This window comes from Rana temporaria, chromosome 1 (assembly GCF_905171775.1).
Source record: "Rana temporaria chromosome 1, aRanTem1.1, whole genome shotgun sequence".
Lineage (NCBI taxonomy): Eukaryota > Metazoa > Chordata > Amphibia > Anura > Ranidae > Rana > Rana temporaria.
In genome coordinates, this window is record NC_053489.1 from 576,642,023 (window position 1) to 576,669,155 (window position 27,133).

The following is a 27,133-nucleotide window of genomic DNA, read 5'->3' on the forward strand; positions in this document are numbered from 1 at the left end:
TTACTTCGCAATATAAGTCAAATAAAAGCATAACTGTTTACATAAAACTAACACCAGATCACAAGCTCCCTTGCCGGAGATAAGCAACAGCAACAGTTAATCTGGCTTTATGAAGATGCTTTTTGTTCTACTCTTGACTGTCTCTTTTCATGGACCTTCATACAGAATTCCATTTCAATCAATTTCCAGGACGGCCATGTAAGTAACACAAGCTCCGTTTTGTAAACTTCTTCGGACAAGGCTGAAAATTGTTTCCTTTGCGTGATAATGAGACAGCGCAATATGAACATGTCATGAGACGAAGGTATATACTAGTGAATGGAGCTAAAAACTAGGACAAAGCACGTCTTCATTTAATCTTAGCTAAATGCCACCTTGTATGATGTTTCTACTATACACAGCCCAGAATTCTTCTTTTTTGCTGGTTGCACATTGCCAGTGTGGCTGATCCGTAAAACCATAATGAGCTTTGTACGGTTTTACACCTGAACATCTTGTTCTCAGATTCTTTCACCTTTCAAGTTAACAAACCCTGACTGCTGCGTCCTACACATACCCCACCTCTTGTTTATTTTCTGCAAGTTGTCTATGAAGTTCTTCCCAGCCTTACACAGTTATGCATTGTTGTCCTACACAAGGATTATCTAGTGTCTTGAGTATCATCAAGATGTAAAATAATGCTTAACAAAAAGGGTGTGTGAAGCTGATCTTTTAAAAAAAACGCTTTTTTTTTTGTTTTTTTACTTTTTCCATAATTATAATAAAGGTCACTCACTGTGATTATGTAAATCACAACTCATTCATTAAGGGGCATTTATGGTATTCTCATGCCGCGTACACACGATCACTTTTCGGGATGAAAAAAAACAATGTTTTTCAGCATCATCATTAAAACGACGTTGCCCACACACCATCGTTGATAAAAAATAATCTAGCAAAGCGCAGTGACGTACAACACGTACGACTGCACTATAAAGGGGAAGTTCCATGCGGATGACGCCACCCTTGGGGCTGCTTTAGCTTATTCCGTGTTAGTAAAAGACGATTCACGCTTTTCTGTCTGTTACAGCGTGATGAATGTGCTTACTCCATTACGAATGGTAGTTTTACCAGAACGAGCTCTCCCGTCTCATAACTTGCTTCTGAACATGCGCGGGTTTTTAATGTCGTTTTAGCCCACACACGATCATTTTTTACAACCCGAAAAACGACATTGTTGTTAAAAAATGCAGCATGTTCGGAAAAAAAAATGTCGTTTTTCAGAACCCCGAAAAATGATGTGAAGCCCACACACGATCATTTTAAATGGCATTTTAAAAAAACAACGTTTTTTTCATGCTGAAAAATTATCGTGTGTACGCGGCATTATTGTTTGATTTTGCACTACAATGTTTTATATATTTCTCCTATTTGCACTTTAAAATTGCCAAAGTTTAGGAACTTGAAGATGCTCTGATTGCATCAAACAGGTTCAGTGGGCACTGTTTTGTATTTATAATAAAATAAAAATAATATTAAAAGCCAGCAGCTACAAATACTGCAGCTGCTGACTTTTAATAAATGGACACTTACCTGTCCAGCGCACCCGCGATGTCGGCTGCCGAAGCCGAGCAATCGCTCGTCTCTCGGCTGCCCCCGCTGCCTTCCTCGGTGAGGGAATCAGGAAGTGAAGCGTTGCGGCTTCACTTCCCAGTTCCCTACTGTGCATGCGTGAGCGACGCATCCTCACTGGTCCCTGCTGTCTCCTGGGACCATTGTGTTTCCCAGAAGACAGAGCGGGGGAGGTTTGTGGCTCCCGCAGGAGTCTATTCCCAAAAGTGAGTGCAAATACCTGTATTATATACACAGGTGAAAGGTGCCAAATATGAAACCGAAGGGGGGGAGGTTTCCGAAAAGCGGAGGTTCACTTTTTGTGTGGACCTCCGCTTTAAAAAGTAAGTCTGCAAACCTTCCAAACAAAGTGCTACTTTACCGTCAGGCAGACTTTGAGTGGGCTAGACTGTAGCCAGTGTGAGTAGAAAATGCCCTGGCATCAATGGGAGTAATAATGTCCCATCATTGGTATTGGGGAAGAAATAGTGTCCCACCATTCATGTCAGTATGGAGGATTGGTGCTTTATCATTGGTGTCAGAGGGATGAATAGTTCCCCATTGTTGGTGTCAGAGGGATGAATAGTTCCCCATTGTTGGTGTCAGTGGGAGGAATAGTGCTTTGTATTAGTGAGAGGAATAGTGCAATAAGGCCAAATAGAGGCAAGCAAAGGGACGCATCTTGCCTTGGGCCGCAGTTTGGAGACCGCCGATTTAAAGCATAGACTAGGATCTGAACAGGTAAATTATGCATTCTTGGCCTCGTGTGTGATGAGTGTGTCCTCTACCTACATACATTGCTACATCTCTTCCCAGAAAGTGTGTTAAGCAATAGCGCAGTGTATACTTTATGGGTACTTTTTAATACTCCTTGCCTGCTCTACGTATACCATATTGGCTGGCTCCTGTTTGTGATAGTAGTGGGACTTTCTCTCCTTTCCCCTCCCCCCTTCTTTCCTCCTGGGGGAGTCATCCCCCTTCTCTGCGTCCACCTCTCTCTGTGATGTCCCCTGTATCCGCCCCTGGTCGTACGCCATCCTCTCCTCTGCATCCAAAATCGATCAGCATCCACCCAATAAGTCTTGAAGAAACAAGTGTAGTTTGGGAAACAGGTTGACATTCAAAGTATGGAGCAACAAGTGGCCCGGTTCCTATGATCTACATTAACCCTGTATTTCAATATTGGACTTCTACATACTCTCTACATACTCTCTGATACACTGTGGCTCTGTTTCTCCATACTAGGTTTGGGTATCTGTTGACTTTCTGTAGACAGAGGGTGTTTTTTGAACATTTTTATGTGTTTTGTATTGTCTTTTTTAATGTATATATAATAAAATCTTGTTAAACTTTGTATACAAACCGCCTCATGCTGTGCCTACAAAGTCCGCTTTTTTAAGATACTATCAATTTCTCTTCTTTTATGCTATATTTTGGATGTTGGCAAGGTGAGGGTCCTCCCTCCTGGTATGTATGTCAGTTCTGTACAACTCTTTTTGTCCGGGTGTGTGGGTATCTTTAACTATCAAGACCCCAATTTCAAGATAGACCTCTTGAAAAATATATTGAACAACAAGTTACTTCTTGCCACTACTAAAATCTGTCCAATTGAGAAATAACAATGGGATTGTAATACTAATTACTGTCTTTTCACAATCAGCTACAATCTATATACAGAGCTGACTGCACATAGGACAGGATGCTAAAAGAACACAGCATTTTACAACTAAAACGCAATTTATTTGTCTGTCCTGAATCATTTAAAGGTCGTGCACAATCAGACACATTATTTGCAATTAACAATTGAACATGTTACTGTCTCCCAAAATGATCTTGGTAAATAAGCACATATAGAACTGACTTATAATGAAACAAACTGAAAGACATTTCCAGGCTAATGCGTACCAGTACAACGATGCACTAAAGCAAGGAACGAGCATCCAGGATGTTATGAATGCTGTTTCCTAATGTCTTTCTATAAAATAAACTTTAAGGAAATGAGTCACATTCCTGAAAATTGTCATCTGTCCAAAAGGAACGACACAAGGTGTAAAAATAAAGGGACAAATAAATGTGCCTGGTGGGGTTTGTGGCACTGCTGAGTTTCTGTGCAGATGGGTAATGTTGACAGTAACTGCAATCAATGATGTTTGCCACTCAAAAGGCAATAAAACTGCGGTTTTGCCACACATCTCTGATATTTCCCAACATCAAAATGAGGCAATCTGTGCCATCTCTGATCCCTAGGCAACTTACATCTAGCTGTTGGTAACACTGACACGATAAATCATGTTTTGAGTGATACAGGCTCCAAAACAAAAACCGCTCCGTCAATGAAAAATGTAGGACATAAGGCGGACGGATAGCCAGAGTTCCCAAAGGTACAGAAATTGTAGAAGCCTCAAAAAATCTGCTATGACTATTACATCCATTGGAAGAAAAGACTAACTAACTACTCTTAAAAAAATTCCCTCCTCTCCTTCTACCTATCTTGCACAACCTGTTTGTAAAAGATCTGTGAACTGTGGTCCACAGACCACTGATGGTCTACGAGAAAATTCTGGAGGTCCCCAGGGGTTCTGCTGCAAATCAACATTGTAGCTGCCAATGCTGTCAGCGCGCATACCCAATACCCGATGCCTCCTTCGTAGATCCGACTGCTGTGAACTCATAGGGAGGCGCTGGGAGTAGTGCAGATAGCGGGTGGTGAAGAAGGAGGGGACTTCCAATGGGCAGCGCTGATCACAGACTGTGGGAGGAAGCATGGAGCTCGAGCACTTGGCTGGATAGGAAGGTGAGATCCAATGATGAATCTGTGTAGGGCAGAGCGTGGGGGACGGGGGTGATTGTGGATGCAGAGTGTGGGGGAGGGGGGTGGTTGGGGATGCTGTGAGATGAAGCATTGTGTGTATATAGCATGTAAAATTCATGTTAGTGGTCTGCGGGGTTCAAAATTGTGAGTTTGGCGGTCTGTGAGGTCTAAAAGGTTGGCGACCACTACACTAAATGATTGAAAATAACTGATCTATGTATGGCCAGCCTAAGCTTCAACTAGGATTGAACTGCAGCTTGCATAGGGCTTCCTCTACTTCAGATTCAGAATACTTTATTAATCCCAAAGGCTATCTTTTTTTTCTGTATAGTTGGGTAGCTGGCACACTTCTGCTCTCTAGATTTCTCTTTGCATGTATGCTGCAAATACTGTATTTATACTTACTATACCTTCACCCAGGGATCGACAAATCCCAGGCGCCAGGTCGCCATGGCGACTAGAAATAGTGTCCTGGCGACTTGGCTTGGAAGGTGGGCAAAAAATATTTTTTTTTTGTGAGCTGGCGCCATCTGGTGGTGAGCCGTTGGTATTACAAGTTATTACCACTAGTTGTGAGCTGGCGCCATCTGGTGGTAGCCGTTGGTATTACAAGTTAAGCATTACAAGTTAAACAGCAATTCTAATGTGATTTTTCACTATTTTCACTGCCATCTTCTTCCCTCTAATTAGAACCCCCAAACATTATATATATTTTTTATCCCTAACACCCTAGAGAATAAAATGGCGATCGTTGCAATACTTTCTGTCACACTGTATTTGCGCAGCGGTCTTAGAAGCGCACTTTTTTGGGAAAAAATTACACTTTTTTTAATTAAAAAATAAGACAACAGTAAAGTTATCCCCATTTTTTTTAATATTATGAAAGATAATGTTACGCCGAGTAAATTCATACCCAACATGTCACGCTTCAAAATTGCGTCCGCTCGTGGAATGCCGATAAACTTTTACCCTTTAAAATCTTCATAGGCAACGTTTAAAAAAATCTACAGGTTGCATGTTTTGAGTTACAGAGGAGGTCTAGGGCTAGAATTATTGCTCTCGCTCTACCAATCGCGGCGATACCTCACATGTGTGGTTTCAACACTGTTTACATATGCGGGTGCTGCTCACGTATGCGTTTGCTTCTGCGCGCAAGCTCGTCGGGACGGGGTGCGTTTTCTGGCTCCTAACTTTTTTAGCTGGCTCCTAGATTCCAAGCAAATTTGTCAACCCCTGCCTTCACCCATGTAAAGATTGTTAAACCATTTTTTTTTGCAAGCTGATGCACCAAACCATCAATACCATCCTTTATTTTAAAGTTGGAGTGTTAGTAGCCTTATGCCTTGTACACACGATCTGGCTTTTGCCCGACCAAAAGCACATCGAAATTCCGACGGGATTCCATCGGAGTAAAATAGAAGATGTTCTATATTTAAACTCTGATTGAATTCATCAGAATTTCTGATGGATTTTCTCCGATGGGCATACACACAGTCGGAATTTCCAATGGAAAAAGTCCGTCTGACTTTTTTCATCGGAAATTCCGATCGTGTGTACAAGGCATTAGTGAAGTTTTTCCTGTGTAGGTAAAAATCTTTTCACACAAAAACAATTTTATCTCATAGCATCTGATTTATGATAAAAAGCTGACATTTTATGCTCATGTACATTTATATCATTTACAGCTTTCCTATATGTTCCAAGTCTTTTCATTAATAACATCAATAGTACATGCACAGCCGCCGTCTAGCTTCCAATTATAAACCCTGATTACCTTCCCTGGATGAATTCCACATTGCACACATTGTTGGAAAACAGACAAGGCACACACATAAAATGTTAGTACAGGTATATGGTCAGTGCAGGCATTTCTAATAACGAAGAGATTTCAAGGACCAATTACATTTACTGTCCACTTAAACCTCTCTTGATTGCACAGCAGAGATGCTTAGTGGTTTTAGGCTGAGGCCAGCTCCCCTAAAGTCAAATTATACCATTAAACCGATACTCAATTACTACTCAATTACCACCCATAATAGCATCCGAGAGACTGAACTCCACAACTCACTTGTGGTATTAAACATTAAAGAGTCGTTTTTGACCCAAAGATCATAACCGTTTACACCAGCACTGCCTGTGATTACAAGAAAACTATAAATCAAGTCGCTTGTCTTACTTGCTGTCATTTTACTTCCATAAATACACACCTGCAATCTGAATTAGACAACAGAAATCATGCAATCAGCTTCTATACAAAAATAACAGGGATATGCAAATAATTAGTTCCTGCTGAGACGGGAGGGAAGGAGTGTCTGGAAAGCAACAGATCTTTTGCACCGTTGTCTGGGAAGGCAGCACTACCCGTAAAGGTGTGAACACAGAGGAATTATTTAGTCCATTATAATAGAATACAAATTAAAGTGCCTTAGGTACAACAGTCATGGGCATTTTATCAACGTACAGTTAAAGCTGAACAGAATATATATTTTTTTAATATTATTAAGTACAGAAAGTAATACTGCCTAAATAGTAGTCAGGGCTCTATTACTCTGTACAGTGCTACCGTATCAGCCTACAACTGTAAACAGGAAGGATGAGCACAGGGATTTAGAAGAAGCCACCTCTAAATAGACCATAACCAAAACCATACTCGAATGCAAACGTGTTAGGGGGGGAGCTGTCTGACTCCAGGGAGGTGTCACCTTGTAAATGATACTGCTACTACGTGCTAGAGGACCAGTAAGAAACCATTAGCTCCATGTTTTCTTATACTACTTGGTGGTAGAGGACCAGTAAGAAACCATTAGCTCCATGTTTTCTTATACTATGTGGTGGTAGAGAACCAGTAAGAAGCCATTAGCTCCATGTTTTCTTATACTACTTGGTGGTAGAGGACCAGTAAGAAACTATTAGCTCCATGTTTTCTTATACTACTTGGTGGTAGAGGACCAGTAAGAAACTATTAGCTCCATGTTTTCCTATACTTCTTGGTGGTAGAGGACCAGTAAGAAGCCATTAGCTCCATGTTTTCTTATACTACTTGGTGGTAGAGGACCAGTAAGAATCCATTAGCTCCATGTTTTCTTATACTATGTGGTGGTAGAGAACCAGTAAGAAACCATTAGCCCCATGTTTTCTTATACTATGTGGTGGTAGAGAACCAGTAAGAAACCATTAGCCCCATGTTTTCTTATACTATTTGGTGGTAGAGAACCAGTAAGAAACCATTAGTACCATGTTTTCTTATACTACGTGGTGGTAGTGGACCAGTAAGAAACCATTAGCCCCATGTTTTCGAATACTATGTGGTGGTAGAGAACCAGTAAGAAACCATTAGTACTATGTTTTCTTATACTACGTGGTGGTAGTGGACCAGTAAGAAACCATTAGCCCCATGTTTTCGTATACTATTTGTGGATAGATGACCAGTGAGAAACACTTAGCCCAATGTTTTCTTATACTACTTGGTGGTAGAGGACCAGTAAGAAACCATTAGCCCCATGTTTACTTATACTATTTGTGTAAAGATGACCAGTAAGAAGCCATTAGCCCCATGTTTTCTTATACTATGTGGTGGTAGAGAACCAGTAAGAAACCATTAGCCCCATGTCTTCATTTACTACTTGGTGATACAGGACCAGTAAGAAACCATTAGCCCCATGTTTTCTTATACTACTTGGTCGTAGAGGACCAGTAAGAAAACAATAGCCCCATGTTTTCTTATACTACTTGGTGGTAGAGGACCAGTAAGAAACCATTAGCTCCATGTTTTCTTATACTACTTGGTGGAGAAGAACCAGTAAGAAATCATTAGCCCCATGTTTTCTTATACTACTTGGTGGACCAGAATCCAACAATAGAGTACAGTTGCTCTCATAGACAGCCACTAAGTGCTGCTGAAATGAAAATGTAATTCCAGTACTTTATGTAAAGAAAACCTAGAAACTGAATTAGGACCTTTCCCTGTTACTACACAGGGGTAAGATTTCCACATAGGGGATTGCTAGTTTTATAGGAAATACACTTCAACAGCATTCAACACTTAATTGGTATTTCAAAAAGCTGTTCAAGAAGAATTCCTGGCATAGTATATTTGACATATATACATAGTCCAAGCTGGAAAAATGTAACTATCATATCTGGCCAATGCCCCGGAAGCTGGAAACCACTAAAGTAGACACTGCTACTCTGGTGATCTCTACTTGTTTCTGGGTCCTGTGCTGAGTGGTCGGACTGACGCATTCTGAACACAGAAGGTTGGCTGCTCAGCATGGGCGCAATTCATATAATAAATAAACACAAAGCTATCCCTGGGTTACATACATGATACGTCACTTCCGCCATTGTGGTTGGATTGGTTGGTTAGGTATGGTATACACATAGTTTACATTGGTCCAAGCCAGATAAATGTACGGTAACTACAGTGGAACCTTGGATTACGAGCATAATGCGTTCCAGGAGAATGCTTGTAATCCAAAGCACTCACATATCAAAGCGAGTTTCCCCATAGAAGTCAATGGAAACAAAAATAATTAGTTCCATATTGACTTCTATGGCACGCAATACCACACGTGGCCAGAGGTGGGGGGCACTGGAGAGACTCGGAAATACTTGGAGACCGTTTGGCTGCATTGGGAAACACTCGAAAAGGCTCTGAAACAGTCGGGAACGGAGTATTTCCAAATGGCTCAGATCAGCCCCAATCGGCTCCGACGCCCCCTCTGGCCAAATGTGGTATTGTACACTGCAGAGGCTTGAATCCTGCTTGTGTTGTGAGACAACACTCTTAAACCGAGTCAGGATTTGAAAAAAAAAATGCTTGTATTGCGAAACGCTCGTTAACCACGTTACTCGCAATCCAAGGTTCCACTGTATGTACAAATATACCATGCCTAGAATTCATCTTTAATAAAAATAAAAAAAAAGTTGGCGAATCATTGTAGAGAAGCAGCTAAAAAAATGACACAATTGAATGGACATTTGTAAGAGGAAAAAAAATGACTAAATGGGGAAGGTAACCTGTGGTTTTATAACTGTTAAAGACAGAAGTAGCCCATGGCTATAATAAAACTTGACAGACATACACCTGTTTCATTATTAGATATTATGGAACATTTTTTTTACCTTCTAATTGCTTACAAACAGGTCATTAGTGAGCTATGAAGATTTCCAATGAAGGCATTTATTACAGTAAAAGGGGTTGTAAAGGTTTGTTTTTTATTTTCCAAATATGTTCCTTTAAGCTAGTGCATTGTTGGTTCACTTACCTTTTCCTTCCATTTCCCTTTTTTTCTTTGTCTGAATTTCTCACTTCCTGCTCCTCCTCAGTAAGCTTTCCCCCATCATCCGAGCCGTTCTGGCTGGGGGTTAGTCAGCGTGCTCGCCCCCTCCCTTGGGACTACATCCCTGCGGGGAGATGCTGTGATCATGGGGGCAAGCTTACTGAGGAGGAACAGGAAGTGAGAAAAAAAACATTTAGAAGGAAAATTGAGGTCTGTAACTCCACACAGTAATGCAAGGCTTTCTCCCTGGTGTGGAGTGTCGTGCTCGCCCCCTCCCTTGGACTACAGGAGAGTCAAGACCCCCACTAACACACATCTCCTTTCTCTATCTGCAATGTAGAGAGCGTCCTGACCCTCCTGTAGTCCAGGGGAGGGGGTGAGCACGACACTCCACACCAGGGAGAAAGCCTTGCATTACAGTGTGTAGTTACAGACAGAAGAACAGGAAGTGAGGATTTCTCAGAAGAAATAAGGACATTTAAAAGCAAAATCGAAGGATGAGGTACGTGAAGGAGGACTGCACTAAGGTAAAGGAAGCTATTTAAGAAAAAACAATTGTACCTTTACAACCCCTTTAAAGGCAGTCAGTCCAGAGTTAAAAAAACATTATTGAATGCAGTTGTGTATATTGCAAAAAAAATAAAAAGTATCGATAATCTAGGAACCAGTGGGGTAGATTTACTAATGGCAAATATACTGTGCGCTTTGCAAACGCATTTGTTCCAGAACTTAGTAAAAGAGGTCAAGCTTCACTTTGCAAAGTATACCCAATCATATGCAAGCAAAATATTTTACAAAAATTGGATTTTTGCTTGCACATGATTGGATGATAGAAGTCTGCAGAACTTCCCTCATTTGCTAAGCTCTGGAGCAAATAGCCTTAGAGAGTGCAACTGCACTTGCAAAGTGAACAGTCTTTTTGCCTTTGGTAAATCAACCCCATTAGGACTCTTGCTACATGTGCTCTGAGGAGCAGAAAACAGAGTAAAGCTGGACAGTTTGAAAATCGGCCAAGCCCTGGGTAGCCCTTTGGGCACCACCCAGCTATGGAGTAAAGCCCCGTCCGTACACACAATGGGCTAGATTCAGCAATGAATTACGCAGGCGTATATTTTTTCTGTATTCAGAAAGCAAGATACGCCGACATTAGCCTAAGATGCGACTGGCGTAAGTCTCTTACACCGTCGTATCTTAGGGTGCATATTTACGCTGGCCGCTAGGTAGCACTTACGTTGTTTTCGGCGTAGAATATGCAAATGACCTAGATACGCCGATTCACAAATTTACGTACGCCCGGCGCTATTTTTTTACGTTGTTTATGTTAGGCTTTTTCGGCGTAAGGTTGCTCCTGCTATTAGGTGGCGCATGCAATAAGTATGACCGTCGTTCCCACGTCGAAATTTTAATTTTTTTACGTTGTTTGCGTAAGTCGTTTGCGAATTGGGCTGGACGTAATTTACGTTCACGTCGAAACCAATACACCTTGTGGCGTACTTTGGAGCAATGCACACTGGGATATGTACATGTCGGGTCACCAAGAATTAACATAAAACACGCCCCCTCATCCACATTTGAATTACGCGCGCTTACGCCGGGCCCATTTACGCTACGGCGCCGTAACTTAGAAGGCAAGTGCTTTGTGAATACAGCACTTGCCTCTCTAACTTACGGCGGCGTAGCGTAAATACGATACGCTGCGCCACCGTAACTATGCGCGCCCCTACCTGAATCTAGCCCGATGAGATTATCAGACGAATGATCATCCGTTTTTTTTTTTGCATGCTAATCGCACGTCGAAACTGATGAGTTTACTAAAGTTGCGAAAATTCTCGTACGACAGAATAAAAATTCAGAAGTGATGTCATGTGTTGTAATGCATTTGTATTGCATTTTCGAACGACAGCTGTCGTACGATCTGGCATTGTACGTATGTCCGATAGAATAATATCGGATGAACTGAAATGATCGGCTCTCGAAAGCTCGATCTGATTATCGTACGATCGATTCGAAAGTTGCATTTTTCGTACGATTTTCAGATCGTTTGTATGGGGCATTAGTGGTCTGTCATAGCAAGCTAAGCATCAGTACTCTTTACTGCTCCATGAAATCTCTCAAAAAGCTACAAATCATTGTAACCAACGCGTCCTTTCACTGTGTCGCCTTGATTGAAGCTTGGCCAAAAGCGATAGCTGGTACATCGATATTGCAGGTAGATCTTCCCATCTATGGGCAGACTCGGTCTATACCATCACAACCAATTACACCACCGCAATATACGTTTTATAAACCACATTATTAAACATCTGTATTTGAGCAATTGCTGGCTTGTCATGTGGTTCCTGTTTACATTTACTACCTTCATTACGCACAGGAAGGAAAAAGTCTCAATAACAAGCCATCTTGCTACGTATTTAATCCATGTGTGCAACAAACAGACATTACCTGAATGAGCACCAGGTATGTGGATTTTCGGTCTAGACTGAAAAAAATGTGCAGAGGTTGCTTGTAAATTCCTATCCATATTTGCTTTCCAAAGATTATAACAAGCAAACGGCAGCTCAGCAGCTATTAGAACTCTTTGAAGCCTCCATTAGCTGGCCATCTACACAGGGTTTAACTTGTGTTTTACATCTTTATTAACTTGGGCACCACAAAGGAAATGGGAAATGGTAAAGACACCTTCGAACATTGCGTAAACTCTCTTGTGGTGACAGGCTCTATAGAAGGCATTGTTACCAAAGTCACACACATGGAGGGGGATGGAGGGCAGTTTAACTCTTTCATGACCTTATTTTACATTTTAGATTATGAGCCAAAAGGACAGAAAGAGGTCAGGATCAAATAAGTGTATGTCAGTGCAACATAAAAAAGCATACGCAGTACATCTCTGCTAAATGGGCACATTTCTCCATTGCACATGAACAGAAGGATACCCATTGATCTGCCAGAAATGCACTGTGGATTGAGCCTTGTCTCAAACCCACTGTTTGGCTGTACTTCTGTTGATCACAGGAGTGCAGTTCCTTCTGCACTCCGGTGACCCGTTTTCAACAGACAGCGAGCTGCATCCTGCTGTTGGCTGACGTCACAGAGTGAGTCAGGGCCCTGCGTCATCCTGACTCTGGGAGTCTGGATCTGCCAGGTGCCTGGACTGAATCCCAGCTTAGCCTCTCAGCGAGCCGGCCGCTCCCGCCCCCTCCACAGCCTATCGCTTCAGTGAGCGCGGAGGGGCAGAGCAGAGAGCTGCTGACTGAGAGTAACCAGCTTTCTGCTCTGGGAGCTGTAAGAACCGAGCGGTGTTAGGCTCCTTTCACACGAGGCTGACTCCGTCGCTACGGAGTCCGCCAGCTCAGCAGGAGATCTGTCCGCAGATCTCTGCTGAGCCAGAGGATGGCAAGCCCCTCTCTGCTCACTGAGCGGGGAAGGGCTTGTGCAGCGCCGCTGTCTCCTATGGAGAGATCTGATGAAAACGGACAGCATGTTCGTTTTCATCAGATCTAACCCGATCCGATATGGACGGATGGAGACGTATTGCCATCCGTCTGATTTTAGCAGATCGGATGTCAGCGGACATGTCTCCGCTGACATCTGACGCTCCTTAGGACTGCATGGAGCGGCCGTTCAGGTCTGCCGTCAAAACTAACAGGTGGACCTGAACGGTCTGATCGTGTGAAAGGGGCCTTAGAGGTGCAAGGGGACAGATGCAGCAAAAAACAAAACAAAAAAAAAACATACATCTCTTTTAGGCTGACCACAGATTACTTAAATGTCACCCAACTCTTGCTGAACTGGCCAAAATAGGAACTGTGTGTGACTCTGTAGGTGCAAAATTGGCATCTGAACAGTGACTGCATCCTACCAGATGCAGTCACTGTTCGGGTATTCAGGCAGCTGCAGATTCTGCAATTGTTTGAATACAATAGCCGGCTCTGGAGAATGTCTCCATCTATTCCTCCATCAGGGGAATCAAAATTGAGCCACATGAGGCTACAATGACTCTCCCATCTTCACAACATACAAGCTAATCATTCTGTAGTCCCAAGGTAAGAACTGGGAAGGATAGTTACTCTCCTTGAGACAGCAACACAAAAATTGTGCACAGGACACAGGACAGCTCTAAATTTCTGACATGATCAACAGGCAGTTTTGAACAGATAGAAACAAAATGCTTTAAATTGTATTTTTTAACCAATTCCGGGTAGTTGTACTGCGGCAGGATGGCTCCCCTAGGCGAGCCGTCGTAGCTGTGCGTGGGCCCTTTAAGATCCCATAGGAGGTGCACCCGTAGCGTGTCCCCAGAGCCGATGCGCAGGGCACCCATGATCGCTCGTGACAGAGTGAGAACCGGGATCTGTGTGTGTAAAACACACAAATCGCTGTTCTCTCAGGGGAGAGGAGACAGATTGTGTGTTCCTACTTAGTCTTTCTCCTCCCCTAGTCAGTCCCATCCCCCTCACAGTTAGAACACACCTAGAAAACACAGTTAACATCTTGATCGCCCCCTCGTGTTAAACCCTTCCCTGCCAGTGACATGTATACAGTAATCTGCATTTTTATAGCACTGATTGCTCTATAAATGTCAAAAGGTCCCAAAAATGTGTCAAATGTGTCCATTTGCGCAAATCAATATACACTTTTTTTTAACAGAAATATGTAGAAGAATATATATCGGCCTAAACTGAGGAAAACATTATTATTTTTTAATTGGATATTTATTATTGCAAAAAGTAAAAGATATTGGGGGTTATTTACAAAAGGCAATTCCACTTTGCACTGCAAGTGCAAACTACAAGTGCACTTGAAATAGCAGTCGCTGCTAAACTGAGGGGCAGATCTTAAATAAGGGGAAGCTCTGTTGATTTTATCATCCAATCATGTGCAAGCTAAAATGCTGTTTTTTATTTTCCTTGCATGTCCCCCTCGGATCTACAGCGACTGCACTTCCAAGTGTACTTTCAGTGCAAAGTGGATTTGCCTTTAGTAAATTACCCCCACTGTGTTTTTTTCAAAATTATCGCTCTCCTTTTGTTTATAGCGCAAAAAATAAAAACCGCAGAGGTGATCAAATACCACCATAAGAAAGATCTATTTGTGGGGAAAAAAGGACGTCAATTTTGTTTGGGTCCAGCGTCGCATGACTGCGCAATTGTCAGTTAAAGCGATGCAGTGCCGTATCGCTAAAAATTTCCTGGTCGGGAAGGGGGTAAATTCTTCCTGGGCTTAAGTGGTTAAAGAGGCAAAATTAAGCAAATATGAGAAGTTCATTGTTAGGGTTTACACTCTTTATAGAAGGCATGTAAACTATAGATAGTCATAACACGTGTATGTACATAGCCTGATAGTATTTAAGGAGAAGATCGGCACATTGATGCTTGGTGGAACTGTAGGCGCAAACAAGTGAATGCATGGAGCTGAGAAGACGCCCTGGTGCTGCTTTTAACCTGGCATCAAAAAATCTGTCTATCTCAGAACATTTAATCTCTCATGATGATTGGCAGGTGATGTCATATAATGGTTGTAGTCTTTTGCAATCATAACCACAAAAATGCTAATTGTACTAGTAGGAGATATACTAAGGAATGAGCTTTCCCTAAATATAGGGAGCAGGAACAATTTGTTCATCTTCAATGCAGTACAGTATACAGAGTTCTGAAGCTTTTACGTGTAAGTTATAACAAGGGAGTGGTGCTGGTGCCTCATATACCATAGTGATCAGAATAGTCTTCATAGTCTGTGAGATTGATGTCACCGCTAAGAACTGTGTGTCTGCCACCATGGATAAGATATTGTTACCCTCTCATTTTTTGAGCTGCTTATACCTTAAGTCAAAAACTGAAAATAAAACATACTTCCAAATACTACACTAATAAAATTCATTTTTTTATCACAAAGTATCCACTGGCCACAAGCACCTGTTTACGTCTTGCAGCTGGCACGCGCTGCTCCCTGCACAGCCTGAAAAGCTCGCTCACTCTGTTATGTCTCTTCAGTGTGCCAAATACCTGCACATTCCGAACGTTGACATGAGCACCAGACTGGCACTTTATCCCTGTGTTATGTGTGGATCAGTTGGTTGAAAAGCATTGGACTAATAACAAACGTGAACTAACCAACACCAGTCACTATTGGTAATTCTAATTCTTAGTGGGTAGTCTTCACTAAAGAAGGGTATATTAGGCATTATCAACCAGCGTTCCTTGGAACCCTGAAGTTACGTCAGTCATTATCAACCAGCTTTCCTTGGAACCCTGAAGTTACATCAGTCATTATCAACCAGCGTTTCTTGGAACCCTGAAGTTACATCAGCCATTATCAACCAGCGTTCCTTGGAACCCTGAAGTTACATCAGCCATTATCAACCAGCGTTCCTTGGAACCCTGAAGTTACGTCAGCCATTATCAACCAGCGTTCCTTGGAACCCTGAAGTTACATCAGCCATTATCAACCAGCGTTCCTTGGAACCCTGAAGTTACGTCAGCCATTATCAACCAGCGTTCCTTGGAACCCTGAAGTTACGTCAGCCATTATCAACCAGCGTTCCTTGGAACCCTGAAGTTACATCAGTCATTATCAACCAGCGTTCCTTGGAACCCTGAAGTTACGTCAGCCATTATCAACCAGTGTTCCTTGGAACCCTGAAGTTACATCAGCCATTATCAACCAGCGTTCCTTGGAACCCTGAAGTTACATCAGCCATTATCAACCAGCGTTCCTTGGAACCCTGAAGTTACATCAGCCATTATCAACCAGCGTTCCTTGGAACCCTGAAGTTACATCAGTCATTATCAACCAGCGTTCCTTGGAACCCTGAAGTTACGTCAGCCATTATCAACCAGCGTTCCTTGGAACCCTGAAGTTACGTCAGCCATTATCAACCAGCGTTCCTTGGAACCCTGAAGTTACGTCAGCCATTATCAACCAGTGTTCCATGGAACCCTTAGAGCCGTTTCACACAGGGGTGACTTGGGATCCGACTTGAAGTCGCTCCAAGTCGCACTGTTGAGAAAATCAATGGAAGTGAATGGGAGCCGTCTTAATGTACACTACTGAAGTCGCTCCGACTTCAGAAAAGGTTCCTGTACTTCTTCAATCTGACTTCTAGGCGACTTGTACCCATTGGAATGGAAGTCGCCTCCAAAGTCGGATCGTGTTTTAAAGTGGAGTTCCACCCAAAAGTGAAACTTTCGCTTAATCCACTCCTCACCCCCTTACATGCCACATGTGGCATGTAATTTTTTTTTGGGGGGGGGGGAATGGGGGCTTCAGTAGGAGTGGGACTTCCTGTCCCACTTCCTCCTTCTGCCCTGGGACCGCTAAGGCGATACATCATATCGCCTTTTGGCGGCCCCTCCCTGTAGGCGATCACCTGGGACACATGACAGGTCCCAGGCAATTTCCTGTCCACTCAGGGAACGCTGCTCTGTTCGCACATGTGCAGTGAGTGCCCAGCCGCGAAGCCGAAAGCTGTCACGGCCGGGTGCCCACAGTTACAATGGAGGCGCCGGCGGAGAAGGGGGGGGATGAGCGAAGCTCCGGGCGGCACAACGCTGGACCGTGGAACAGGTAAGTGTCTGTTTATTAAAAGCCAGCAGCTACACTTTTTGTAGCTGCTGACTTTTAATAAACATAAAAAATGGCTGGAACTCCACTTTAACTGAAGAAACAATACAGGAAGAGAAAATTATTTTCTCAGCAAACCCCTCCCTCCCACAGAGCTGATTGTTGTTTGATTGGCCACTGGAAAGTCACCTGTCCTGGAGGCGATTTGATGTCGCTTTGTAAGTCGCCCGAGATCGTGTCCAGGTCGCCTTGCAAAGTCGCGGCCAGAGTCGTGTTGCCCCTGTGTAAACCGGCTCTTAAGTTCCTTTACACATTGCAAGGGGTTCCAGTGGCTGATTGGTCTCCAACATGATTGTGCTTGTATAGTTCTCTGGCCAACGTTACTTGGCAGATCCAAAAACATGACACAAGTGATCTTTTTAGCCGGCTGTAGGGTTGGCATTTGGACCACCACCGAGGGGAGAGCAGAAAGCTGGTGACCACTAAATTCATTTTTTCCAGGGGTCCCTGAGACCTAAAAATGGTTTTCAGGGTTCCTCTGTGGTGTAAATTGTGGGAAAGCCTAGGGTACGTCAACTTCCTAAGGGATGGGAAAAATGTTTAAAAACAGAATAAAACTAGCCATGACACCAAACAGCGGTCATGCATTAAAACGTTATTCAAAGTTTGTGCCTGGGATGGATGGATTCCGCTGCCGTGCTATTCAGTCCTTGGTGGACTTCTCACTACCTATCATTGTTAGTGGAAGACCTAATATAAAGAATTGTAGCACTGAATTTGTCACTGAAGCACTTTCCTAAACACATTCACACCCTACCTAGTGTCTGTTCCTAAAGGTCAGCTCCTGGGGATAGTAGAGACAATCTGTGTTGTCTCAGGCTCTCTTATCTCTAGTCTTGTAACCGTAACAACAACTTAAGGCACTCATTTTCTACGATCCTCTACAAAGACATGTCTAAGGTTTCAGCAAAGTTTTCATTCAGAGCCACGGCAACCGTTCAAAGGCACAAAACTGACACAGCAAGAAAAAAAAATAAAAGAACTAGCTTGTCCAACTGACCTGTTAGCTAGCTACTAGAGGCATTCTGTCAGATGAAAGCCATAATCATTTCTGAAATAAGTCTGCATCAGTTCAAAGATTCACAGCGACACGATATGAAAAATACTCACATACACACCAACACACAAGCTAACAATTGTAAACATCAAACGTTATCATTCCATCCTATAAATATCACATTCATTGATCACAGCAAACAAACAATTGTGCTTTGCTGAAACGTTTACATCAGACTCTAATCCAGCTATTCTCAACCAGTGGAAGCCTAGGGTTCCTCCAGAGGTTTTCTAGGAGATCTTTTGGCCATGGCTGATTGACTTCCAATCTGCTTAATTCTGGAGCCAATACCACTTGACAGAGCATACATGCCACTAATGATCGCTGTCTGAAAGGGCATTCTGCCCAACACTGCAAGGAGTACATTCTTCTAACTGACCACCAGTGTAAGCTGAATTTCTCCCACTGATCTCCAACGGCTTGCTTTTCAAAGGGGTTCCCCATAACCTAAAAATTCAAAGGGTTTCTCTGGGGTAAAAAGGTTGAGAAAGGCTGCTCTAGTCTAATTTTTCTCAACTGTATTGAGACAATCAAGAAGTACTTACCCCCTAAAAAAAGTCAGTGTTTACTGAGCGCCCCTTGATAGGTATCATTTATGATGGAACCACACTTGTAGATTTTGCCAAAATTTGCTTTTTATTGAAATAAAAAAGAAAAAAACGCATCTTGCCAAAACACAAGACGTGCATGGCTCAACCCTATTCTAAAGTCACCCTAGATGTAAGTTATTATTTACATTCTTGTTTTCTAAGCAATCCACTGGTTTTTAAAATAACTAAAAGAATGATCTTTGTGTTACGATCGTTTTTTCTTAATCTGCATTCTTATGAATTAATTTCTAAGAATCAGAAGTGATCCCCTCACCAATAGCCCCTCTTCATATCAATTCATTAGTAAGAAGATGAAGTGATCCCACCACTAGTACCCCCTCTTCTTATCAACTAATTTCTAAGAATCAGAAGTGATCCCCCTCCGATACCCCCTCTTCATATCAATTCATTAGTAAGAAGATGACGTGATCCCACCACTAGTACCCCCTCTTCTTATCAATTAATTTCTAAGGGAAGCGATCCCACCACTAGTACCCCCTCTTCTTATTAATTAATTTCTAAAAAGGAAAAGTGATCCCACCACTAGTACCCCCTCTTCATAACAATATATTTCTAAGCAAGAGAAGGGATCCCACAACTAGTACCCCCTCTTCTTATCAAGTCATTTCTAAGAGAAGTGATCCCAACATTAGTACCCCCTCTTCTTATCAATTCATTTCTAAGAGAAGTGATCCCAACATTAGTACCCCCTCTTCTTATCAATTCATTTCTAAGGGAAGCGATCCCACCACTAGTACCCCCTCTTCTTATCAATTCATTTCTAAGGGAAGCGATCCCACCACTAGTACCCCCTCTTCTTATTAATTAATTTCTAAAAAGGAGAAGCGATCCCACCACTAGTACCCCCTATTCTTATCAATTTATTTCTAAGCAGGAAAAGTGATCCCACCACTAGTACCCCCTCTTCATAACAATATGTTTCTAAGCAAGAGAAGGGATCCCACAACTAGTACCCCCTCTTCTTATCAAGTCATTTCTAAGAGAAGTGATCCCAACATTAGTACCCCCTCTTCTTATCAATTCATTTCTAAGGGAAGCGATCCCACGACTAGTACCCCCTCTTCTTATTAATTCATTTCTAAAAAGGAGAAGCGATCCCACCACTAGTACCCCCTCTTCTTATCAAGTCATTTCAAAGAGAAGTGATCCCAACATTAGTACCCCTTCTTCTTATCAACTAATTTCTAGGTAGAAGCGATCCCACCACTAGTACCCCCTCTTAATAATTATTTTTAAAAAAGAGAAGTGACCCCACCACTAGTACTCCCCTTTTTATTAATTCAATTCTAAAAAAAGAGAAGTGACCCCACCGCTACTACCCCCTCTTCTTATCAATACATTTCTAAGAAAGAGAAGTGACCCCACCGCTACTACCCCCTCTTCTCATCAATACATTTCTAAGAAAGAGAAGTGACCCCACCTCTAGTACCCCCTCTTCTCATCAATTCATTGCTAAGAAGCAGAGGTGATCCCACCACTAAGCCCCCCTTGGCGAAGGAACAAGGCTCTATTCATGTCAGTTCTCTGCAGGCATCGATGCTGAGATAGTAAATTCAGAGCTTTCCTTGGCACATAATGTGAAATCGTTATAACATGCAAATGACATAGACCCAGGTCTGAGCCCCTGGCACAGAGAAGCTGTCTGCCCTGGCATCGGTTAGCCACGTGTACAATCAGCTCCTCTGATTGGTCACCTGCCAGTACAATGTATCCAAACCTGACCATGACCTCTGTACAAGTGGCCATGTCTGACCATAGCATGCCCCCTGTTCAATGTGACCATAAAGCATGCCCCCTGTACAATGTGACCATAAAGCATGCCCCCTGTTCAATGTGACCATAAAGCATGCCCCCTGTTCAATGTGACCATAAAGCATGCCCCCTGTACAATGTGACCATAAAGCATGCCCCCTGTACAATGTGACCATAAAGCATGCCCCCTGTACAATGTGACCATAAAGCATGCCCCCTGTACAATCTGACCATAAAGCATGCCCCTGTACAATGTGACCCTAAAGCATGCCCCTGTACAATGTGACCATAAAGCATGCCCCTTACAATAATATTAGTAGTACTGTATCATCACATGCACTACAAGACCTTTCTTGGGAACTACAAGTCCCAGCACTTCCAGAGCTGTAAAGACACGCTGTGACTTGTAGTGCCACAAGCTGTGGCCTGATGTGAGACAATCTCTCCCCCAGCACCTGCGTCACGTTAATCATTACAGAGAGAGGTGTACACAAACAGTGTCAGGCCAGATTGTGCGATCATTGCAATGTCACAACCCCACTACTACAATCATCACAATATTTCCCCGGATTGTTATCAAACACACGTGTGCCAAGCCCATGGTATGATAAGAAGAAGACGTGGCCGGACCTCCAGACTAGGGATCACCTACAACACACACACACTGCTACATCGCAGCAGCCTGGAAAACTTCTCCGCACCGAGAACAAACATCGGACCACACAATATACAAGGAATATACAAGGAGGATGCTCAGTAATAGGAAGGATAAAGGAAGATCCAAGCTGACCTGCAAGAAGCAGCAAGCACACAAAATCCCAGCCCATGGTACAAGCAACAGGAGGAGGGTGGGCGGCAGCGAGCACCCTGGACAGTCCCGATATCACGATACTATGTCCCCAATCCACAGGGCGCACTTCTTCCAACTGACCTCCCGAACAGGAGCAGGCTAGGTATAGAGCAGGCACTACTGTCCCGGACACGCCCCCGACTCCGCCCCCTACACACAGCGCTGTGCATGGTACTTCTGCTACACAGTGCGGGGAGAGATCAGCATCGGATCACAGCTCAGTCCATAGACAGCTCAGCGGGGTCAGTCTATAGACAGCTCAGCGGGGTCAGTCCATAGACAGCTCAGCGGGGTCAGTCCATAGACAGCTCAGCGGGGTCAGTCCATAGACAGCTCAGCGGGGTCAGTCCATGCACAGCTCAGCGGGGTCAGTTCATAGACAGCTCAGCGGGGTCAGTCCAAAGACAGCTCAGCAGGGTCAGTTCATATACAGCTCAGCGGGGTCAGTCCAAAGACAGCTCAGCGGGGTCAGTCCATAGACAGCTCAGCGGGGTCAGTCCATAGACAGCTCACCGGGGTCAGTCCATAGACAGCTCAGCGGGGTCAGTCCATAGACAACTCAGCGGGGTCAGTCTATAGACAGCTCAGCGGGGTCAGTCCATAGACAGCTCAGCGGGGTCAGTCCATAGACAACTCAGCGGGGTCAGTCTATAGACAGCTCAGCGGGGTCAGTCCATAGACAGCTCAGCGGGGTCAGTCCATAGACAGCTCAGCAGGGTCAGTGTATAGACAGCTCAACGGGGTCAGTCCATAGACAGCTCAGCGGGGTCAGTCCATGCACAGCTTAGCAGGGTCAGTCCATGCACAGCTCAGCAGGGTCAGTCCACGCACAGCTCAGCAGGGTCAGTCCATGTACAACTCAGCAGGGTCAGTCCATGCACAGCTCAGCAGGCTCGGACCATGGACAGCTCAGCATCAGATCACAGCTCAGCAGGGTCAGTCCGCACACAGCTCAAATAGGTCAGTCCATGCACACCTCAGTATCAGATCACAGCTCAGCAGGGTCAGTCCAAAGACAGCTCAGCAGGGTCAGTTCATATACAGCTCAGCGGGGTCAGTCCAAAGACAGCTCAGCGGGGTCAGTCCATAGACAGCTCAGCGGGGTCAGTCCATAGACAGCTCACCGGGGTCAGTCCATAGACAGCTCAGCGGGGTCAGTCCATAGACAACTCAGCGGGGTCAGTCTATAGACAGCTCAGCGGGGTCAGTCCATAGACAGCTCAGCGGGGTCAGTCCATAGACAACTCAGCGGGGTCAGTCTATAGACAGCTCAGCGGGGTCAGTCCATAGACAGCTCAGCGGGGTCAGTCCATAGACAGCTCAGCAGGGTCAGTGTATAGACAGCTCAACGGGGTCAGTCCATAGACAGCTCAGCGGGGTCAGTCCATGCACAGCTTAGCAGGGTCAGTCCATGCACAGCTCAGCAGGGTCAGTCCACGCACAGCTCAGCAGGGTCAGTCCATGTACAACTCAGCAGGGTCAGTCCATGCACAGCTCAGCAGGCTCGGACCATGGACAGCTCAGCATCAGATCACAGCTCAGCAGGGTCAGTCCGCACACAGCTCAAATAGGTCAGTCCATGCACACCTCAGTATCAGATCACAGCTCAGCAGGGTCAGTCCAAAAACAGCTCAGCAGGGTCAGTCCATAGACAGCTCAGCAGGGTCAGTCCATAGACAGCTCAGCATCAGATCGCAGCTCAGCAGGGTCAGTCAATGCACAGCTCAGCAGGGTCAGTCCATAGACAGCTCAGCATCAGATCGCAGCTCAGCAGGGTCAGTCAATGCACAGCTCAGCAGGGTCAGCCCATGCACATGCAGGCTTCAGATCAGATCTCCCAGTATAGATTTGTGGGTGCTCCTGACACTTTTGGGGAACCCCACTTCTGATCTGAGTCCCCAGACTTCTGGTATATGAAAGAAGGAAAGCTATTAGCACATTATACTACAAAGGACCCACACTTGGCACCCGTGCTGGTTATGTAGACCAGTATTTAGGGCTCATTCCCAATGCAGTTTGCTTATGTCCTTCTGTTTCAGTCCATACTAAAAGCCCTGCATTGGTGTGTGCTGAAAAGATGTAGGGCGAGATGCATTTTCATGCAGCTGCTTGAGACACGCCCCTCTGTATTGCAATGCACTGATGTGCAAAGATTTGATTGGAAGGTCATTTTGTGGCATTTTATTAAAGATGAAAAAAAAAAAGCAAACAGTGTGATGCTTTTTTTGCTATGCAACACATGTCCGCTACACAACGCATGTCCGCTACACAACGCATGTCCGCTACACAACGCATGGCCCCTACACAATGCATGGCCCCTACACAACGCATGGCCCCTACACAACGCACGGCCCCTACACAATGCATGGCCCCTACACAACGCATGGCCCCTACACAACGCATGGCCCCTACACACCGCATGGCCCCTACAGCACACATGACCCCTACACAATGCATGACCCCCTACACAACGCATGGCCCCTACACAACGCATGGCCCCAACACGACGCACGGACCCTACACAACGCATGGCCCCTAAACAACGCATGGCCCTACACAACGCATGGCCCCTACACAGCGCATGGCCCCTAAACAACGCATGGCCCCTACACAACGCATGGCCCCTACAGCACACATGACCCCTACACAACGCATGACCCCTACACAACGCATGGCCCCTACCCAATGCATGACCCCTACGCAACGCATGGCCCCTACACAACGCATGCCCCCTACACAACGCATGGGCCCTACACAGCACATAGCCCCTACACCACGCATGACCCCTACACCACGCATGGCCCCTACCCAACGCATGGCCCCTACCCAACGCATGGCCCCTACACAACGCATGCCCCCTACACAGCGCATGGCCCCTACACCACACATGACCCCTACACAATGCATGACCCCTACACAACGCATGGCCCCTACACAACGCATGGCCCCTACACAACGCATGACCCCTACACAACGCATGACCCCTACACAACGCATGGCCCCTACACAACGCATGGCCCCTACACCATGCATGACCCCTACACAACACATGGCCCCCTACACAACGCACGGCCCCAACACAACGCACGGCCCCTACACAACGCATGACCCCTACACAACGCACGGCCCCAACACAACGCACAGCTCCTACACAACACATGGCCCCTACACAATGCATGGCCCCTACACAGCACATGGCCCCTTCACCACGCATGACCCCTACACAACGCACGGCCCCAACACAACGCACGGCCCCTACACAACGCACGGCCCCTACACAACGCATGGCCCCTAAACAACGCATGACCCCTACACAACGCATGGCCCCTACACAGCGCATGGCCCCTACACCATGTATGACCCCTACACAACGCATGGCCCCCTACACAACGCATGCAGAGGCATACACTGTACAGAACATAACAAATTTCCACTGTGAATGGGCCCTTAAAGCACAACAAGGGTCACTTAAAGTGGAACTAAAAGCACTGTACTTACCTCCTCTCTAATGGTCTGGGTCCCTAGCTGGTGCTGGCATCTTCCCAGGTGCCAGTCTTCAGACATTATCATTGGCCTTTGGGGGATGACATAACTCCTGCGTAGTAATCTTGGAACGCAGGGACCATGCCAGCGATGTAAGCTGAGCTGTGCATGAAGACTGCGAGCCGGCGGCTAGGTTGGTGTATTTTATTGCAGAAGAGGCATTGCATGCTGCTCACAATCTTTTATAAAATGCCTTCTGTTCTGTTTTGAAGGCGCCAAATGCATTTCTGCATGCATGTTTTTTATGCGTTTTTTATGATGCATTACGTTGTGTTTTTTCCTCTTTTTTTTCTTCATCTCAGTTGAAGAAGATGCGCTCCGGTGCATTTTTTATTTTCTTTGCTGCATTCCAGATGCATTCCATACATAAAAAATGCAACATGTTCTACTTTTGCTGACTGCACTGAAACACACTGCACTGGTGTGAACTGTGGCCATTGGAATCCCTGTTAAAGGCTGCCCATGCGTTTTTGATGCAGAATAAAAACGCACTGCACTGCATTTGGTGTGAACCAGCCCTAATGCCACTGGGGTTTTTCTCACCAATACATTATCTGCCCTATACGTTTTCTCATGTTTTAAAGAAAATCACCCTGCAATAGCAGATTAAACCCTAACCTCAGGCTGCTTTTTAAATGTATTATACATGTAGTGCCCCCACCTCATGGGTTAAAGAGGAAGTGCAATCTGCTCACATAATTTGTAATAAAAACATCTTTGCCATTCTGAAGCTTCCCTCCAACCACTTTGCATATTATGTTATATATATTGTGACTTGAACTAAGGACTAGTAAATTGGGCTTTGAATATATTGTGACTTGCCAAATATGCTGCAGAAATCTCCCTTCACGGAATCCGGCTGCAGCCATTTTAACTGTGGGCAACTGAAGCTGCTGCCTGTTCACTTCCTGGATTTACACAGACACACAGAGGCACACCTCCAGCTCTGCAGCTTTCATTGGCCCTCTTATTACTCACCCCCTCCCTTCCTGGCAAACTCTAACAAGAGTGAGAGAGGGAGCTGTGCATGATGTCATAAGCCTAGATTTTTTTACCAGACAAGAAACAGGAAGTGGGCTGTAAATGTTTTACTATCCAAAAGTTACAACAATGGCAGAAGTTTTAATTGATAAAAAGATGAAAAAAATTACCAAAGAGGCGCTTTAACGTCTCTTTGGCGAGGATGAGGGGAGGAATAAGCGTAAATAACTTATTATTTGCTCCTCTGGCAGTTGGCATTCTTCTCAGCTGTCCGATATAATGGGTTGAGGGTGGGTCCTCCCTCACCATCCTTCTCTACAATGCAGGACTGCTGGCCTTGCATTGTACACGATGATGTCAGAATAGTGCAACCAGCCTGGGTGGGGGCTTCCTGGCACTAGATATTTGTACTTATTTCTACCCCTCCCTTACCAAATGGGCATTTAACCCATGCTGTGCAAGGAGAATTGAAATGCACTGGATCTCCCACACGCATTTGCTTAATCCCTCCCCATAAAAAAAGCAGCATGGAGTTGGGCTTTGATACTTATCTCATTGGCAGGTGCTGACTCAGCTCTTTAGAAGAATTACAGGTCATGACAAATCTTCTGCATCTGGCACACTTCCAGGAATGACACACGTCTGGCCCAATCACAACCGATTTGGTTCCATGTCACTTGTGTGTCCATTTATTTCCATGGGAAGCCCAATTATCAGTCTGCCAGACTCCAAAGTCACACATACACCCTGTCACTTTTTATCATCATTTTTTTTCAGAATTGCATTTTATTGTATTCGTAGAACTTTAGAAATGCAGAGAAATTAGCACATCACAAAAAAACAAATAAAAACCAACGATGAACCTATTTATGAGCACACCATTCACATTACAATTAAAACGAAAAATCAGTCACTGCATTCTGATCTAACTGGAGACTTCTATGGCATCTGAACCAAAATGGCACTTTATACAATGCAATTATTATTACTATACTATACAGGATTTATAGCACTTGCAGTTTATGCAGCACTTAA

The 27,133-nt window shown here is 44.4% G+C and overlaps 1 protein-coding gene across 1 annotated transcript in view; it reads right to left on the minus strand.

The window, feature by feature from the left end:
* The window catches only part of KIT (KIT proto-oncogene, receptor tyrosine kinase), an 84,409-nt gene extending 62,742 nt beyond the window's left edge, over positions 1-21,667 (minus strand). Inside the window, exon 1 of the mRNA XM_040334844.1 lies at positions 21,515-21,667. Within this exon, the coding sequence (XP_040190778.1) occupies positions 21,515-21,551 (37 nt within the window). The 5' untranslated portion in view covers positions 21,552-21,667. The remainder of the gene's footprint in view (positions 1-21,514) is intronic.
* Between the last annotated feature and the right edge of the window lie 5,466 nt (positions 21,668-27,133).